At 39.9% G+C, this 19,537-nt stretch overlaps 1 protein-coding gene across 2 annotated transcripts in view; it reads right to left on the reverse strand.

Annotated features, from left to right (window-relative positions):
* The window catches only part of TXNDC16 (thioredoxin domain containing 16), a 102,448-nt gene that overhangs the window by 65,563 nt on the left and 17,348 nt on the right, over positions 1 to 19,537 (reverse strand). For both annotated transcript variants that reach the window (XM_047767339.1, XM_047767340.1), the window contains exons 6-7: positions 18,827 to 18,901; positions 3,240 to 3,361 (exon numbers count right to left, since the gene is read on the reverse strand). In XM_047767339.1, the coding sequence (XP_047623295.1) occupies positions 3,240 to 3,361; positions 18,827 to 18,901 (197 nt within the window). The remainder of the gene's footprint in view (positions 1 to 3,239; positions 3,362 to 18,826; positions 18,902 to 19,537) is intronic.

The raw sequence follows: 19,537 nt of genomic DNA on the forward strand, positions 1-19,537 counted from the left end.
TTTCACTTTGGAAGCTCAAATCTTTCAGTTCTGGGAAAGTTTCTCAAAGTACTCTTTGAAGAGTCCTTCCTTTTCATATTTGTTTTTCCCTTTCTTCTCTCTGCCATTTCCAGGTCATAATTTTCCCCTCCAAGACCTAATATGCTACCACTAGAATCCCATGTCATCAAATTATTCAACTCACCACTCAGCCTTGGAGACATCTACCACCCAGCCAGGTTAATCCCCCTCCTTCCATTACAAATTTAGCTTCTGTCACACTGTCACACTCTGATACTTCTGCCACAATCCTTGGTGATTTTACCATCCCCACAGATGATCCCTACAAATCCTAGCCTTTTAGTTCCAGGTCTTCTTGAGAGGCTCCAGTGATCTCTCTTCAGCCCCACCTGAACCACTCACTACCATGGTCTCACTCCAGGCCTTGTTATCACCAATCGCTGCAAATCCCTCCCAAGTCTCAATGTCTAGCAACCCTCCTCAACACACAGACACAGACAGACAGACAGACAGACACAGACACACACACACAGCCTTCCATCCCCAGGCCACTCTGTATAGCACATGACCTTAACCCTCCAGGACCTACAGTCGTACCATTTTCACTGCCCTACACTCACCTCGGGTCCTCTCTTCCCTCCTTATACCTCATCTTAAATTCCATGGTTAATCTTTATCATCACTCCCCCACCTGTCTGGTTAAAACACAATCTAGGTTAAATTAAATAATCTGCCTATTCTGTCCTTAAACCTATAATAGTGAATATGGCTGAAAAAAAAAAAAAAAACTCACTGGCATCACCATGCTAATGGTGTCACTTTAAATTACTGACATCAACTATTACTGCTGCCTAGCAACCATTCTTTATTTCCAGGTCTTCTAAAACAACTATTTCATCTCTTCTCTCCTCAAACTATCTGACGATTTCATTTCTAACTCATTGAGAAAATAGAACCAATTAAAAAAGCAAAAGTTCCCAGCACATATCTATCTACCCACCTAACTAAACTGATAGCCACAGTCTCTGGCTTTCCTCCCAACACCAGAGTTGAATTATCAGTGCCCCCAGCAAAGAACCTCCCCTCCCTCCCCTTGTTCACTAGATTCCATCTTCTCTTGTCTATGCAAAGATGTTGCTCCAGTAATCCTCCCTTCTTTTTCCGTCATGATGCATTTTCCTTTTTCTACTGGATCTTTCTCATCAACAAACAAATGTGCCTCTTAAAAAATTCTTTACCTGGGAGTTCCCATCATGGCTCAGTGGTTAAAAAATCTGACTAGGAACCATGAGGTTGCAGGTTCGATCCCTGGCCTCGCTCAGTGGGTTAAGGATCTGGTGTTGCTGTGGCTGTGGTGTAGGCCAGCAGCTGCAGCTCCAATTTGACCCTTAGCCTGGGAACTTCCATATGCTGCAGGTGCAGCCCTAAAAAGCAAAAAATTCTTCACCTGACCTCACATACTCTTCCAGCCACCACTCCATTTTCTCCTTCCCTTAACAGCAAAACTTCTCAAATAAGTCTCTAGAGCCACAGCCTCCAGTTGCTCTCTACCTATTCACCCATACCCCTGTCAGGGGATATACCCCCACCATTCTCCAGAAAATGCTCATCAAGGCCATGGATAACTTCCATACTACTTAAACATTAATGGCCAACTGATAGCACTTAATTAGGATTAATTAACCTTTCAGCATCATTTGACACAATTGCTCCTATCTCTTCATTAAAACCCTAACTTCACGTTGCTTACAGGCCACTCCTTCTGCCTCCTCTACTCACCCATGAATGATCAAGTAGCTAATGAGTTCAGTCTTCTTTTTCTCATCTAATCTCACTTCCTTCATGATCTCCTCTGGTCTCACAACTTTATGTCACAAATTTATATCCCTAATCTATATCGCCACCATCAAATGCAGACCAGAAATACCCAACTACCACACTGACATCTCTACTTGGATGTCTAACAGGTATTTAACAAGTAGGATGTCAAAGTTTCCACTCCAAACTGTCTATTTCCAGTCTTCCCCACCTTACTTATCAGCAATTTCACTTTTCAAGTAGCTCAGGCCAAAACCCCAGAGCCACCCTTGTCTCTGCTATTTCTCTCTCACTCTATATCCAACATGTCAGTTAGTCTTACATTCAAACTATTGCTAAAATTCAAATTTATTGCCATCGCCATTACCAACACACTGGCCCAAGCCACCCACCATCATCTACTGCCTGCACCATTACCATAACTCCCTGATTTTATCCCTTATTCTACTATTGCTCTTTCCAGTCTATTCCAAACCCAGAAGTTAGGTTAATCTTCAAATATAAAACAGGGAGTTCTGGCTGACAGTGGAAGCCCCCATATAGCTCGTGCCTCTTGACAATTACAAACTATGGACAAAATACAACAACCTGAATGGCCCTGAAAAGTACACAAAAACAGGCTGATTGTGGAATGTTATTCTGCAAATGCATTAAGTTCAGTGGCATGCTATGTAGCTATCAAGCTTTACGTTTATAAAAACTGGAATTCCCAATAAATGACTTTATTTTATAACGAATATACAATTTTTAAAATGTTTTAAACATTTGAATATTTAAACATTTATGCTAACATGTTCAAGTTATAACCATTAACAAATAAAAAGTCCTGGAAGCATAACCATAATTTGTTCATGAAACATCTTTATGACAAAATTACATATTAATGCTCAAGATGATGCTGTCAAATTAGATTTTTTTAAAAAAAATCAAGAAAAACATATCATAAACAGCAAATATCAAGATAAAACAGAAAGCCAAGTCAGTCAACAATATTTATCAAATACTATCAACTACTATATTAGGTACCATGAAGACTATAAGGAAATAAAAAATTGTAACAGCTGACACAGAGCACCTTCTATATGCCAGGAACCATTTTAATTATTCAAATTCACTTGGTCCTCACAACACCACTATGAGGTAGGCACAATTATCTTCACTATCTTAGTGACCAGGAAAGAGATTAAATACTAAATAAGTTGTCCAAGGTCATACTGTAAGTAGTTGGTGGGATTGGGAGTCTAACCTAGGTAGTTTGGCCTCAGAGTTCTTATTTGACCACGAAATTATGCTGCATGTTTGAAGAAAGAAAACACAATAGCAAAAGATGCTTTAAATTTATCTTAAAGTATTAACATTGTGGTCAAAATACAGTATGTTAGTAGTGTACAGTGAAGACTGAAATAAAAGTGAGGAAATACCTGGTGTTCCAATGGCTCTGACATATGAGAACACAATGTTTGTTTTTCCTTTCCGAGCATTTTCTATGTTCTGAAGGTCTCCCAGAGTGGTAATATATTTTACTTCATTAAAAAGAAGAGCACTGAAATAAATAGAGATGTAATTGGTAGAAAAACCTGACGTACACTTACTTATTTAATATATATTTTAAGTTAAACTAATCAAAAAGAAATTTAATCTGGAGTTCCCATCATGGCTCAGCAGAACACAGCTAGTATTCATGAGGATGTGGGTTTGATCCCTGGCCTCATTCAGTGGGTTAAGGATCCAGTGTTTCCACTAATACAGGAATTCTCAAACTTTTTGGTCTCATGGTCTCTTTATACCCTTAAAAATTACTGAACTCCTCAAAGAGCTTTTGTTTATGTAGGTTACATCTGTCAACAGTTGCCAAAGTAGAAATTAAAATGGCAATTTAAAATATTTACCAAAAGAAAAAAAAAGGAGTATCTGCAGTAGCATAGCAGGGTGTCCTTGAGGCTGCTCAGGTTGCTGCTGAGCTGCAGGTTTGATCCCCAGCCTGACGCAGTGGGTTAAGAAGCCAGCGTTGCCATAGCTGTGGCACAGGTTGCAGCTGAGACTTGGAGTCAATCCCTGGCTTGGGAACTTTCACATTCCACAGGTGCAGCCAAAAAAAAATTATTAATTTTTTTAAAAAACTATTGTATATTAATATAACTTTTTTAATTTAAAAATAAATTTTCAAAAAAAAGAAAACTCTAATGAAAATAGTGGCACTGTTTTGTTTTTTTTTTTTTTTTTGCAAGTTTCTTTAACATTGCACTAAATAGAAGACAAGTGGATTCTCCCATCTGCCTCTTCATTCACTCCGCTGTGGCACCACACACACAACACATCATGTAGGCTCTAGAAATCGCAGAAAGTGAAAGTGAAAGACAAACATCTTTGAATTAACATAAAAATATTGAAACTCTGGGACACCCTGAGATGGCTGCCCTAAATGACACTGGCTTAAATATTCACCTTAAATATTTAAAAATCTAAAAATTATAGATTTCGTCAACTTTTTGGAGTTCCCTGATGGCCTAGCAGTTAAGGATTGGGCATTGTCACTGCAGTGGCATGGGTTTGATCCCTGGCCTGGGAATTTCCACATGCTGCAAGCACAGCCAAAAAAAAAAAAAAAATTCCTTCAACTTTTTAAAAGAAATATAAAACTTGAACTCCTGTAATATCTAGGGCTCTTATTTACACACGAAATATTTACTGAGCAACAGTATTCGCTGTTTGCTAGATATTTCTACATGTTTTCATTTAAACCCTCAACAATATTCTTGGGAAATTATTACACACATACCCACACAGAGGAAAGAGTCTGAGGGATTAAGTAACCCACTCCAGGTTATACCAGTAGTCACTGGCACAGCTAAAATTCAAATCCAGATAACTTTGCTCATAACTTTCTCAACTATGTTATTACTGACCACTCATAAATGGTAAACCAGGTAAAAAGGAAGGCAACTAATGAATGGCAAGAGAGTCTGAGTGGCAATTTGGGCTACTGTCACTGCCAAAACATCGAATCCTTAACCACCAAGCCAACCACAGAGAACTCCCAGAATTACCCTTAAATTTACTTCAAAACCACTGGGAGGCACCATCTAGTGAACTTAATTGGGCTGCCATGCAAATTCCTAGCTTGGGAAGTAGACCCACCCATTTACCTTGATTGCTCTAGCATCTCTAAACCATTTGCTTCAAAAATCAAAGCCAAGGATAGAGATCTCTCTAACCTTTTTCTCAAAAAAGACTGGCAATTATAAATTCATAAAAGCTGGTGTTTGGGGGGACACTTCACACTTGTCAGGTACAATACTAAGTACTTTATCAGTAGTGGCAATTTATCAGTTTGGGGACTGCCTGGCTTTGAACTCCTTTCTTTTGCTTTGGAAATTCCCAGTTTTCTAAGTCTTCATGGTAGGCAGAGCCCAAGTCTCCTCACACAAGCTAATAACACCATAAATTTGCTCTTCCAGGCTCCCTGCTGCTAGGCATGGCTATATGACCCAGTTCACTTGTCTGACATCCTAGACTGGGAGCTAGTGATGTAAATTATCAGGGACAGTGCAGAATTATTTCCAGAAGCAGTAGCAGCAATAGTCAGCTTCTAATGCAGGAATGACCACACTGCTAATGACAGCTCCAGTGCAGGCAATGCAAGCTGTGACGTCCCCTGCTCAGCAGTAATGCGGCCGTACCCTCCCCACAAGACTAGCTCTGTGTCATGATTATGAATGTAATTCAGAGCCATATAAACCTGTGTCCAGTTCTCCAACCCTGCCAGTGAGCCTGAGATTGCCTATTACCTATATCTAAATCCTTTTCTGCTTAAGCTAGTCAGACCCAGATCCGGGGGTGTAACTAGGAACACTCAGCAATGCACTCAATCTTGTTTTATTTGCATAGCAACCACCTGAGATGAGCACTATCCTGAACTTCACTTTACAGATAAGGTCATGGGGCTTAAAGAGGTTACCTTGCCTAAAGCCCCAAAGCTCATTAAGAAGTCATTATCCATGAGGTAATAATAACCAAAAGTAATGACATTTATAATCTAATGATCTCTGTGATTGTTCCCAATGGCTTCCTAGCTTTAATATATTTTTTAATGTTAATTTCCAAAAGAGGGGGACATCTAAGCTCTCTAGGATCCATTCAACACTCCAGTTCCAAAGAGGAAAAACAGGTTAAAGGAAAAGTCTGTCTTGAGATTTTGCTGCTTTGGAGATGAAGTAAAACAGCCTGATGCTGCTCTGACCAAGGAGCTCTTCCTTTCCCAAACAGGCCTTTCTTTTCCTTGGCATACTTTTCCTGAGACCCTCCTACCACATTAGGGTAGATAAGATAAATGGCTAAGAACTGAATGGGTGTCAGGAAAAAAAAAGATGCGGGGGGGGGGGGGGGGGGGGGGGGGGGGACCTGAAGAGTCTACCTGACCCTGTTTTTAGAGCAGCAGATTGCTCAGCATTTTTTCAGGGAAAAAAAAAGACCATTTTATATTACATGTCTATCGTTATTCAAATTCTAAAAAAACCAATAAAAAGGAAATTTTACCTCATCTTTTGCCTTACCAAAACCCTAGGATAAAAAACGGGGGGGGAGGGGAGAGAACAACAGAGACAAATTACTTTTATCTAAATTAATTACAGCTGATCCTCAGTAACCAAGGGTTCTGCATTCGCAGATTCAGCCAACTGTGGATGGAAAGTATTTGGAAACAATAATTCCAGAAAGTTCTAAAAAATCAAAACTTGAATTTGCCATATGCTGACAACTATTTACACAGCACCTACACTGTATTTACATAGTATTTACATTGTATTAGGTATTATAAGTAATCTAGAGATGATTTAAAGTATATAGGAGGACGAGCATAGGTTATATGCTAATACTACAACATTTCATATAAGGGACTTGGGCATCTGCAGATTCAGGTATCCTCAGGGGAGGTGGGTGCTGAGGAAGTCGGGGGGAGGTGGTGCTGAAACCAACAGATTTCAGATACCAAGGGATAATTACATATTATGTTAGGCAGATCCATGCATAAAATGAAATATCCCAAATACTTCACTAAACATTTTCCAAATTAATATAGAATTTGAAAAAAAATAGAAGCCATCTCTGAATTGTGAATTGAAAGTACAAGTAATAACAAAGTTAGAAAACATCGGCCTTAGTCTTCTTGTTGTATATCCTCCTAGTAGCTTACCATTTATAAAATTCTTATCACCAGATACAATCTTATGGGCTTATAAGATTTCTGCCCTCCAATTTTTTTTTTTGTCTTTTTCCCTTCTCTTGAGCCACTCGCATGGCATATGGAGGTCCCCAGGCTAGGGATCTAATCCGAGCTGTAGCCACTAGCCTATGCCAGAGCCACAGCAACACGGGATCCAAGCCGCGTCTTCAACCCACACCACAGGTCACGGCAACACCGGATCTTTAACCCACTGCGTAAGGCCAGGGATAGAACCCAAAACCTCATGGTTCTTAGTCTGATTCGTTAACCACTGCACCACAACGGGAACTCCCTGCTCCTCCAATTTTTAACAACCAAATTAAACTTCCCAATTCATTCAATACTTTTTGAACACCTAATGTATGTGACACACAGTGCTATGCACTGGTAGAAGGACTGAATAAAAGGGCACAGTTTGGGGCTATAATCTTTACTACTAATTAACACATAGAGCTGTGAGGAACTCAAATCCAAGATAATTTATTTTTTTATTACAACTTCCCAATGTCACTATCAAACAGGAACCCACCTGATAATACTGCAAAGGAACAGATCTGATAGAGATAAAGGAATAAGCAACAGCTCAAAACCTACTAGGAAGGGACCAGCATGGGCACACCGTTCAGCGTTCAGCGTTCAGTTTTAGAGAAAGCCTCCCAGAGGGGCTTTCCCCGGGAGTTCTACACTAACATCACCTAAAGACTCAATACCCAGGCTCTGCAATAGTGTGTTAAAAATGAAATATTACCAGGAATTATGACAGCTGAAAATAATTCCCATAATATTTGCAGCTCATGTTATCATGAGTAGAATATTAAGTCAAATGGAAAGAAACCTTCCATTTGACAAAATATTGTCATAGGAATATCAAAGCCCATCTTTACAAAGGGTTAATGAGATTTCATTGTCTCTTTACAGTACCACATCACCTTTCCTTTTCATATCTTTTGATTTCCAGGAGTCAACAATGACTACGAAAAAAAATAGCCTTTCTGTGCAACTGCCGCCTCATGGCAAATATTCCCAGCAACTGTCACAGCATGGACTAGCATGAACTCAGTTCTGTTAGCACCATGTGTGAACCTGAACCACAGGTAGGTATCTGCATTAGGATTGCCTTTTTTCCTAACTGCAAAATGAGATTCCTGTATTTAAACGGAAAAAAAGCAACACTTGTAGTGTATAGAGTTAAGACCTAAAACATATTTTCACATGCATTTCCTTACTCAGTCTTCACAAAAATCTCATGAGGCTGCAGTTTTAACATTTAGAGGTGAGAAAAACTAGCAATTAGAAAAAGATCAATTTCTAGGATCATGGGATGGACACTAAGGAATGAGGACTCAAATCCTCCATAAACCCAACTTCTTCATAGATCATTCCAAAGCACACTTGAGGCCACAGTGCCTCAACCGTCTACGCCTCTAACTGACTTGCCTCGGATGGGTTACTCACAAGATATTCTCAGATCAACAAATGAAGATTGTTACCGTGCTTTCTTTTTCTAAATAGTGCCCTTCCGAATACTGTCTAGAAGCTGGGACATAACATTTTCCTCACAGTTATCAAACCACACAAGTCCATCTGTTTTGACTATGTATACTTTAGAAAGCAGAGCTACGAATTTTTTGACTGTAAGTTGAAATTCTTACTTTTATGTTTTATTTTGCAAATTGGTAAGCCTTTTGTATGATTCAAACCACGACAAGTGGAAGAGTGAAGAGTCCTGCCTCCAACTCCTGCCCCATCCTAACTTCCCCACCCAATTCCCATAAACCAATCATCAGTTTCTTGGGAAACTCTGAAATATTTATACCAAGTACATACATGCCATAAATACATATTTACATATGCCTCTGTCAGAAGACAGTCCTTCCTGGATTTCTCAGTGTTCCTATATAGCCCAGGTCTGCAGATGAAAAAAATCAGCTCTACAAGAAGGTAGAGAATGTCTCCTCTTCACATTCTAATCATGTCTCCTTTTCTCTGGAGTCACCTGCTCCCATTCGAAGGTAATAAAAACTTTTCTTATCTTCCCTCGAGGTAAATGCTTATTTAAGAGTAAAGATCTTCTCCTGCCCCAAGTGATTTGTTCAAATTCCAGAGGAAAAAAAAAAGCACTCTATCTCCAGAAATAAAAAGTAGATGTATCAGCTCCTATATAAACTTAGAGATTCATAATCTTAAGTTCTCCAAATCTCACTGTAAGTACACACATCAGCATATGGCTTTCACCTTGCAGCTCTGTGGAGAACTACGTTTGGGAGTCTAGTGCCACCAGATTACCCTGACTGCTGGTACTGCTGTGTCTGATTTCTGATTCAGAGGTTTGGTGTTTTTGCAAGTATATACGCAAGTAGGGTAACATTTAAGGCCCTTCAGAGTTTTAGACTTAATATGCCCTTTCTTATATACAAAGTACTATGCTATACTCTAAACACTTGGTTTATCTCATTAATATACCTTCAAAGTCAACTTGTGAAAAATGTTAATAGATCATTAAGTTGGCATATTTTTATTCAATGATGTTTTAGGAATATTTTAAATGCCCTAATCAAAAAAAAAACTATTTAATTAGCCATAATGGCTCAAAAATATTCAGTATAAAGGTTACTCTAAGTTTGTAGTTGTTATTCTATTAGAATTTTACTAAATTCCTCAACTGTAACTTTCCTATTATCTAAAACCTTGATCTTTTCTGTTTTCAAAGAAGCAAAGTTCAAGCGTTAACTGTGGATCACTTATCTCAATCAAAACCGTTCCACATAAAGAACAAATTCTAATGCTTTGGGGGAAAAGATTAATAGCATAAGTTATACATTTCTAAAAAGCAAGCCAAATAAAGCAACATATTCTCAAATGCAAGCTTTCAGTTGATATACAAGTGTTTTGATAAATATAAAAACAATCTAGATATTACCTGCAAATATTTCTTCTCCTTGATAATCAGACTAAGTAGTGGATTTGGGTCAAAAATAACTGACGAGTTAACTGAAATTAATGTATTTGAATACACTGATCAATTCTGGCAAATGGAAGAAATGCCAATCAAGTTGGCTCGCCTGTTTACTGCCTAATAAAATGCAAACATAGAAGATTTATACATAACTGCGTACATATTATATATGATATATACATATAGTTCAAGTAGATATTTAATATTAGATAATTGTCTTAACAAAAAGACTAAAGGATATAAACATAAATAACTGTTTAGCTCTGAGTAATGAATGGATTATGAAAAATTTCAGGGGAATATTTCATAGCTTTCTATATTTTTCATCCATTCTACAATAAGGATATTGTCACTGCAATCTAGCCAGCTTGTTTTTCCAGTCTTTTTTTAAGTAATAAAAATCCAATAGAGGCAAAAAAAGGGCACAAACTTAAACCAGTATTTTTCATATGCATATATATTATACATATAATCATACAATATAATTTATCCTTTACATACATATGTAAAATATATATTATGCATACATACACACACATAAAAATTTAACAGTGTGTGTATTAGAAGATCATAAAGAACCCATTTACAATAGAAACAAAAGATATAAAATACCTAGTAATAATTTTAGTGTCCAAGAATATATAAAGAAAGCATTAGAACACTACTAGAGGACACAAAAGAAATACTGAATAAATGGAAAGACATCTGGGTCTGGGATGGGAGATTCATTCAAAAGATGTCGTGTGTCCCTAAAATAACCTATAAATTTAATGCCAGGATGATTTAGTCAGGGAGGGGAAGAAACCAGACAAGCTAATTTTATTTTATTTTATTTTTTAATTTTATTTATTTATTTATTTTTTGTCTTTTGTCTTTTTTTTGTTGTTGTTCTTGTTGTTGCTATTTCTTGGGCCGCACCCTCGGCACATGGAGGTTCCCAGGCTAGGGGTTGAATCGGAGCTGTAGCCACCGGCCTACGCCAGAGCCACAGCAACGCGGGATCCGAGCCGCATCTGCAACCTACACCACAGCTCACGGCAACGCCGGATCATTAACCCACTGAGCAAGGGCAGGGACCGAACCCGCAACCTCATGGTTCCTAGTGGGATTCGTTAACCACTGCGCCACGACGGGAACTCCCAGACAAGCTAATTTTAAATGTCAATTGTCAATCTTTCTTTCTTTTTTTTTTTTTTTTGGTCTTTTTGTCTTTTCTAGGGCCGCACCCACGGCATATGTAAGTTCCCAGGCTAGGGGTCCAATTTGTGCTGTTGCTGCTGGCCTACGCTAGAGCCACAGCAATGCGGGATCCGAGCCGTGTCTGTGACCTACACCACAGCTCATGGCAATGCCGGATCCCCAACCCACTGAGTGAGGCTGGGGATCAAACCCACAACCTCATGGTTTCTAGTCGGGTTCATACTGAGCCATGACGGGAACTCCCTAAATGTCAACCTTTAAACAAAACAAAAATATGATTCTAAACACAGAAATAAGAAGGGGCCTTTCAGATATATCATAAAGCCTCAGTAATTAAAGTAACTGTACCAGCTTTTTTTTTTAGAAGATGGACAGATTAATGAAATAGAAAGTCTAAAAGTAGACCCAAAAAAAGTATGGGCATTTAATAAAAAAAAGGCATCTTGAAAACTGAGAGTCACTAATCTCATTGTGTTAGGACAATTATTTAGCCACCTGATAATATACAGCTAAAGTCACTGCTCATACTATTCACCTAGATAAATTCCAAACAAAGCAAAGATTTAAATGTGAAATTGAACCATTAAAACATTAAGAAAAGAAATACACCCACAAAAATAGAGCTTGATCTTTGATAAAGGAGGATAAGTAATTTAATGGAAAAAGACTAGCCTTTTCAACAAAGGCTGCTAAAACAACTGTACCTCCGCAAGCAACAAGTGAATCTAGACACTGACTTTACACCCTTCACAAAAATTAACTCAAAATGGATCACAGCCCTAAATGTAAAACACAGAAGAAAATCTTGGCAACCTTGGATTTGGAAATGAATTTTTAGATACAACACCAAAAGCACGATCCATGAAAGAAAAATTGTTGAGTTGGGCAGCTTCACTATTATTAAAAACATCTGCTCTGCAAAAGATACTTAAAAAAATGAAAAAACAAGTCACAGACTGGGAGAAAATACTTGCAAAACATACAGCTAATAATTGATTTATATCTAAAATACACAAAAGAACTCTTAAAACCCAACAAAGAAAACCCAATTAAAATACGAACAAAAGACCTGAAGAGACACCCCACCAGAGAATATATACAGATGGCCAATAAGCATACTAAAAGATGCTCAACATCATATGTCATTAGGAAGTTGTAAATTAAACAAGATACCTATACACCTATTAGAATGGCTACAATACTTTTAAATTATGTAAAATGTGAGTTCCCATCAAGGCATAGCAGAAACAAATCCAATTAGGAACCATGAGCTTTTGGGTTTGATCCCTGGCTTTGCTCAGTAGGTTAAGGATCTAGTATTGGCGTAAGCTGTGGTGTAGGTCGTAGATGTGGCTCAGATCTGGTGTGGCTGTGGTGTAGGCTGGCAGCTATGGCTCTGATTTGACCCCTAGCCTGGGAACCTCCACATGCCACTAGTGCGGCCCTAAAAAGCAAAAAAAAAAAAAAGGAACTCAACATACGTGGTAATGTAAAAATGATAGTCACTTTGGAAGATAGTTTGGCAGTTTCTTACAAAGCTAAATGTCTTACCATACAATCCAGAAATTACACCCCTAGGTATTTACCCAAATGAGTTGAAAAACCACATCAGTACAAAAAAACCTACCCATGAACTTTAGAGCAGCTTTATTCACAACTGCCAAAACTTGGAAACAACCAAGGTGCCCTTCAATTTGTGAATGGATAAACAGTGATAGAGCCATACAATGGAATATTATTCAGCAATAAAAAGAAATGAGCTATCAAGCCATGAAAAGACATTGAGGAACCTTAAAAATATATTGCTAAGAATAAGAAACCAATCTGAAAAGGCTATATATATATACACACATATACATACACATTTGATTCGGAAACTGATCTCCCCCCACTAAAACCGAGCTCCCCAGCCAAGTTTCTTTTTTTTTTTTTCTTTTTCAAAGTTTACAATTTTGGCTTTATTAACCACTGACTTTTTTTTTTTTTTGCCTCACCTGCAGCATATGGATGTTCCCAGGCCAGGGACTGAATCCGAGCTGCCGCTGCAATCTCAGGCATTCCTCATCTGCAGCAATGCTAGATTCTTAACTCACTGCACCGGGCCAGGGACTGAACCCATGACTGGAGCCGCTGCAGTCAGATTCTTTTTTTTTTTTTTTTTCTGGTCTTTTTTTTAGGGCCGAACCCGCGGCATATGGAGATTCCCAAGCTAGGGGTACAATCAGAGTTATAGCTACCAGCCTACCCTGCAGCCACAGCAATGTGGGATCCGAGCCGCGTGTGCGACCTACACCACAGCTCGTGGCAACGCTGGATCCTTAACCCACTAAGCGAGGCCAGGGATTGAACCCACACCGTAATGGATGCTAGTCATGTTCACTAACCACTGAACCCCACAACAGGAATTCCTGCAGTTAGATTCTTAACACAATATGCCACAGAGGGAATTCTCCTACCAAGTTTCTGATTAACTTGTCTAACCAAAACTTTATTCCCTTTCTTGTCCCCTCTGACCCAATCCTTTGCTAAATGAACAGTAATGAACAGTAATCAACCAGAGTCAGATGACTAAAACTGCTGTTGTAGATAACATTTTCAATGCACTAAAATTGCTAGGTTATTTCTCCAAGGCAAGATGAGCTAACAGAACCCCTCGGGTCATGGACCACAAAAACAGAGACAAGTAAACTGTAGGTATCTTGACTCCTGAAACTACAATTAAGAAATGTCACAGAATTATCACTAGACAATGATTAATCCCAGCTTCTTTGTTCTTCCCCTTTAAAAATGCCCCTAACTCAAAGACCAAATTAGAGTGGATCTGAGCTTTGTCTCCCCCTCCCTTGCTTGGTGCCTGCAACAAACCCTTGCTGGAAACAGCCACTTTCTGCAAAACCCCCACACACGAGCCCTTTTACTCCATTACAATTCCAACCATATGACACTTTGAAAAAGGCAAAACTATAGAGACAGTAGAAAGATCAGCGGTCGGAGAATGCAAGGGAAGGGTGAATTGGTGGAGCACAGGAGATTTTTAGGGCAGTGAAACTATTCTGTTTGATGCTACAATGCTGGATACCTGTCATAATACATTTGTCAAAATTCACAGAACTGTACAACACAGAGTAAACTAATATACACTAAGCACTGCAGTTAATAATAATGTGTCAGTATTGATTCATCAGTTGTAACAAAGGTACCACACCAATGCAAAATGCTAACAGAGGAAACTGAGTACAGAGGAGAAAAGAGGAATTCTCTGTACTATCTGTTCGGTTTTCCATAATTCTAAAATTGCTCTAAAAACCAGCCCACTAATTTTTTTTTTTAAGTGAACTCCTTTGTAACAAAAGCACAAGGGAGACCTGGAACAACTAAGAATCCTTAAGTCAAAAGAGAAAAGACAATTTTGATGTGATAATATTTAAGAGAACAAAATAGGGAAATTCAAAAGATATATGACAAGGAAAGAAATGTACAAAGAAATGTACGATTTGTTTCTCCTTTATGTGAGGAGAGCACCTAGAAATTAAAAAAAAAAGTTCAAAACATGATAGAAAAGTGGGCAAAAGCTATCAAGCAACAGTTCAGTTTCATTTCTATGAATAACATGCAACCGAAAAGAATATAAGAAAGAACTGCTTGCCAGGAACTGGGTATTTCAAACTGATGCTTTTAACACAAAGAAGTGGGACGATGGATTGAGAGGCATTTTTTCCCTTATGGCAATTTGCAAGGTACAGCTCTGATATGGCACACCATTTAGCACAGTTCTCCAACACTCTAAATATCATTACTGAAAATTTTTGTAAAATACTGTATTCTACAAGTCATTTCTCTTACATTTTAAATAAAAATTGGGACATTGCCTCTTTGAAATTCTACTTCCTTGATAGGTTTTTTCCACTCAGTTTCTTCTTCCTTTATATGTCCCTAGATGACCTGCATGTTGACAACACTCCTCAGGGGTGCAAATTCCTACAGCTGCCTACTCCAGACTCAGGTAAGATGGGCATCTGACTTGTTAAAGTAGACTCCTTCTCTCCTGTAAATTTTTGTTCTCCTTACCTACTTCAGATGGTAATCATACTGGATTTGGGATAGAGTGAGGTGGGAAGGAGAAATTGGGGCTTAGACAAATTAATTGTTACCAAGTCCAGTTAATTTCACCTCCTAAGCATTAAAAAAGAAAAACCTGGACCTCCTGCTGTGGCGCAGTGGGTTAAGAATCTGACTGTAGTGACCCAGGGGCTGGAGAGGCACAGGTTCAATCCCCAGCCCAGCACAGTGAATTAAGGATCCAGCACTGCCACAAGTGCAGCTTATGTTGCAGCTGCAGCTCCAATTCAATCCTTGACCAGGAAACTTCGATATGCTGTGAGTGGGGCCAAAAAAGAAAAAGAAAAAAAGAAAAAAAAAATCTCTCTTTACTGTCTTTACTCTCCTAGATTGTACAATGGCCACACAATGGTTTCTCCACGTGCTTGGATCCCGCAAATCTGTCTCACACCCACCAGAAAAGGCTCTCAAGTGCTAATCCGATCACCTCACTGACCTGCCTACAACCTTCTGATGAGCAATCAAGTGCTGAGGTGGTCAATTAGGACAGTGAGGCACACTGAAAGTAAACACCAAGCCTTTATTCACTTACTGTGACTGTGCAAGGAAGAGGCCAAAAAAGAGGCCCCCACTCCACAGAGCTCCATTCCCTTCCCCTGCCATGGAACAGCTCCACGCCAGGATCAGCGGGCACAGGAATCACCTCATTCCAAAGAGTCCCCAAAAGACAGCTTCTGCCTCTTTATGGACCCGTGGGCTGGTTGGGGGACACAGAGGGGGACGGGCTAGGAGCAGAAAGGTACTGAGTCCAAACCCAGAAAAGTGCTTAGCAGAAGACCCATAAGGAGACCTTGGCAGAAGCACCTGGAAGGTGCCTCAGGCAAGGTCACTGAAGGAAGGCCTCCTGGAGAACCTGGGGCTAAAGGCAGGTGTTTATTCATTCGAGCAAGTCTGCCCTGAGGGGTTGGGAGGAGGAGGGACCTGAGTCTTGATCCTCAGTTTTCTCTAGAAAACTTCAAAGCACCGGCTGTGCACCTAGTCTGGGTGGGCGGGAGCTTTTTTCCCCTGAGGCCTGCCAGGCGAAGCTTGTGACTGCTTGTGGTTGGGCCTGAAAGATCACAAGAGGATTCTGGCCTCCTCAGCCTTCTGCGACTACCTGAAGCCTAAGGTTCTTCACACGGTAAAGAGAGATCCCTTCCTGTGACCCCAAGCCTACTTCTCTACTCTCACCTCCTGCTTCATGTTTTATGCTCCAGTAAAAATTACCTTCTCCAAATTTCTCCAGCCTGGGCTCACATTTCTTCCTGCTTTTCCCATCTTCCATTTCTCCACCAAGCAAACTCCCACTTATCCGTTAGGACTCAAGAGTCACTTCCTTCAGGAAGACTTCTTAACAACTGCCCATCCTCATTCGAGATACACAAGGAACTACCTACCCCCTACCCTGTGGACACTTAAGCCTTTATATAGACATAGTTATAAGATTTTACTCCCTACATAATATTTTTCTGTTTACATATTATTTACATAATTATACGTAATCTTACATATTTACAAATTCTTAGAAAATGGAAGCACATCTCATTCTGTTTTATATCTCGAGTGCCTTTCAAGTATATGGCACATAGTGGGAATGTAGAGAATACTCTATTTGTGGAATTCATGTTCTATAAATTAGCCTTAGGACAACACAGGGAATAGGACACCACGGTAGGATTGAATGACACAAGCCCCACATGCTAACCAGCTCAGATAACAGGGTTCCACCACGGACAGCCTCTCCACATCTAAGGCCCAATTGTTTCAAAACCACCTTGTCATCAAATTGCCCAGCGTGGACCTGCCACTCTAGGATCTGCTGTCAAAGACAATCTCAGTAACTTAAAGAATCTTCTTTCTCTGTTTCTTCACCCTCATTTCTGGGTCAAAGACAGTCATCTGGTACCCATTGTAAAAAGAGCAGAAACAAGTAAGCTCCCTGAGAACAAATATATCATATCCATGACTTGGACCTTTTTTGCTAACCTCTCAAGATGGCCACCCCTTCTCTGCCCCAGGCAAGGGCTTCTGAGGCAGCCTAGCAATTCTGGAATTCCTTCTTCAAAAGGCCATTTTTCATCCCTTACAATTGGCTGCTCAGTCCACAGGCCTCAGGGCCCATGTCTATCAGGGATTCTTTCTCTTTTTCTTTGCCTTTTTTAAGGTTGCCCCTGTGGCAAATGGAAGTTCCCAGGCTAGGGATCAAACCAGAGCTGCAGCTACTGGCCTACACCATAGCCACAGCAATGCCATATCTGAGACGCAACTGCAACCTAAACCAGATCCTTAATCCACTGAGTGAGGCAAGGGATCAAACCCAATATTTTCATGAATATGAGTTGGGTTCATTACTGCTGAGCCACAATGGGAACTCCCTGTCAGGAATTTCCAAAGGCCTTTCATTAATACATTATCAGTATTGGAACATTCAAAAGCATCCACTTGCAAAATAAAAATCACACTTTCCACCTACAAAGTGTTGAGTTTCCTGTAACTTAACTTTCACCCAGTTTTCATGAGAATCCAGGTATGAGAAGGGGAGGACGGGAACCATGCCGAAAACAATGATGGCACTGTCAGCAAAGGTCTCATGGGACAAGAGACAAACAGCAATGTTAAATTAGAAAAGTCTATGTAAACTCATATCCTTCAAAAGTCATAGTGTCTAGCTCCGTCACCAGACACTATACTTCACTGGGGAAGAGACTGCAGAAACAGATCCCAGATAGGTCTGAATCCCAGATCTAAAGAGTCCATGTCAGGCAAGTTAAATTAGATTCACTCTATCTCAATAAATATTCAAATATGTGTTGAGATCATCTGAAATGTTTCTGCACTTACTGAGCAGGCACAGACTACAGTCTCCAGAAAAAAATAAAAATCAGGCTGGTATGAAAAGGACGCTGACACTTTAAAAACCCTAGTGAGAAGAGTAAAGATGGGCTTCTTACTGGTAAAATCCTCACTCCACAGATACCACCAAAAGCAAGAGCAACAGTATGACCCATGTGGCCGAGCTGTGCCATCTCCTACTTTTACATAGAGTATCTCCATGTTTCTGTATCCTCTGCCACTCAAGCAATTTTAGATCTTCTATGTGGGAAGATAGACCAGCAATTTGTATGAAACTGAAGCCTATGAATATAATGTTAGGACCCTAAAATATTGTAAAGGATTGGAGTTCCCGTAGTGGTGCAGTGGTTAACGAATCCGACTAGGAACCATGAGGTTGCAGGTTTGGTCCCTGGCCTTGCTCAGTGGGATAAGGATCTGGCGTTGCCGTGAGCTGTGGTGTAGGTTGCAGACTCGGCTTGGATCCCGAGTTGCTGTGGCTCTGGTGTAGGCTGGTGGCTACAGCTCCGATTAGACCCCTGGCCTGGGAACCTACATATGCCGCGGGAGCGGCCCTAGAAAAGGCATAAAGACAAAAAAAAAAAAAAAACCTAAAATATTGTAAAAGATTGTGGTTGTGTAAAATGAAATCAATAGATCTATCACAAGCAAGTAAGTGAATAGGTACCCCCTGTACTTACAAGAGAACATGAGCCACGATGGCATTCACATCGAACAAGGTATCCCTCGGGAATTCTCTGAGTAATATGCTGCCCCTGCAAAAAGTTTTAAAAAGCATTATAGAAATATAGGGAGTTCTCGTCGTGGCTCAGTGGTAACAAACTCAACCAGTATCCATGAGGGATGCAGGTTCGATCTCTGGCCTCACTCAGTGTGTCAAGGATCTGGTGTTGCCATGAGCTGTGGTGTAGGCCAGCAGCTGCAGCTCCAATTCGACCCTCAACTTGGGAACTTCCATATGCCGTGGGTGCAACCCTAAAAAGATTTTAAAAAATAAAATACTTATTTATTTAGCATTCAATTCACTTGTCTCTCTAGCACACTAGGCTGCAAGTTCTTTTTTTTCAGAGGGCTTCATCCGTGGTACATAGAAGTTCCTGGGATAGAGACTGAACCCAACCCACAGCAGCAACCTGAGCCATTGCAGTGACAACACCAGATCCTTAACCCTCTGAGCCACAAGGGAAATCCCTGGAAGTCCTTTGCTGTTACAACCTGTGTCTTACCCACTATCCGATGCACCCACCAGACTGCTGGCCATTAATTCACACATAAACACTTACTGAACACACACTCACAAACACAATGACTTTGAAAGCTTAGGCCCTGGAACTAGCAAAAAGACGTTTTTTTTCCAGAGTCCCAACAAGGCCTGCTCCCAGCCTCCCCAT

Source organism: Phacochoerus africanus, chromosome 2 (assembly GCF_016906955.1).
Source record: "Phacochoerus africanus isolate WHEZ1 chromosome 2, ROS_Pafr_v1, whole genome shotgun sequence".
Classification (NCBI taxonomy): Eukaryota; Metazoa; Chordata; class Mammalia; order Artiodactyla; family Suidae; genus Phacochoerus; species Phacochoerus africanus.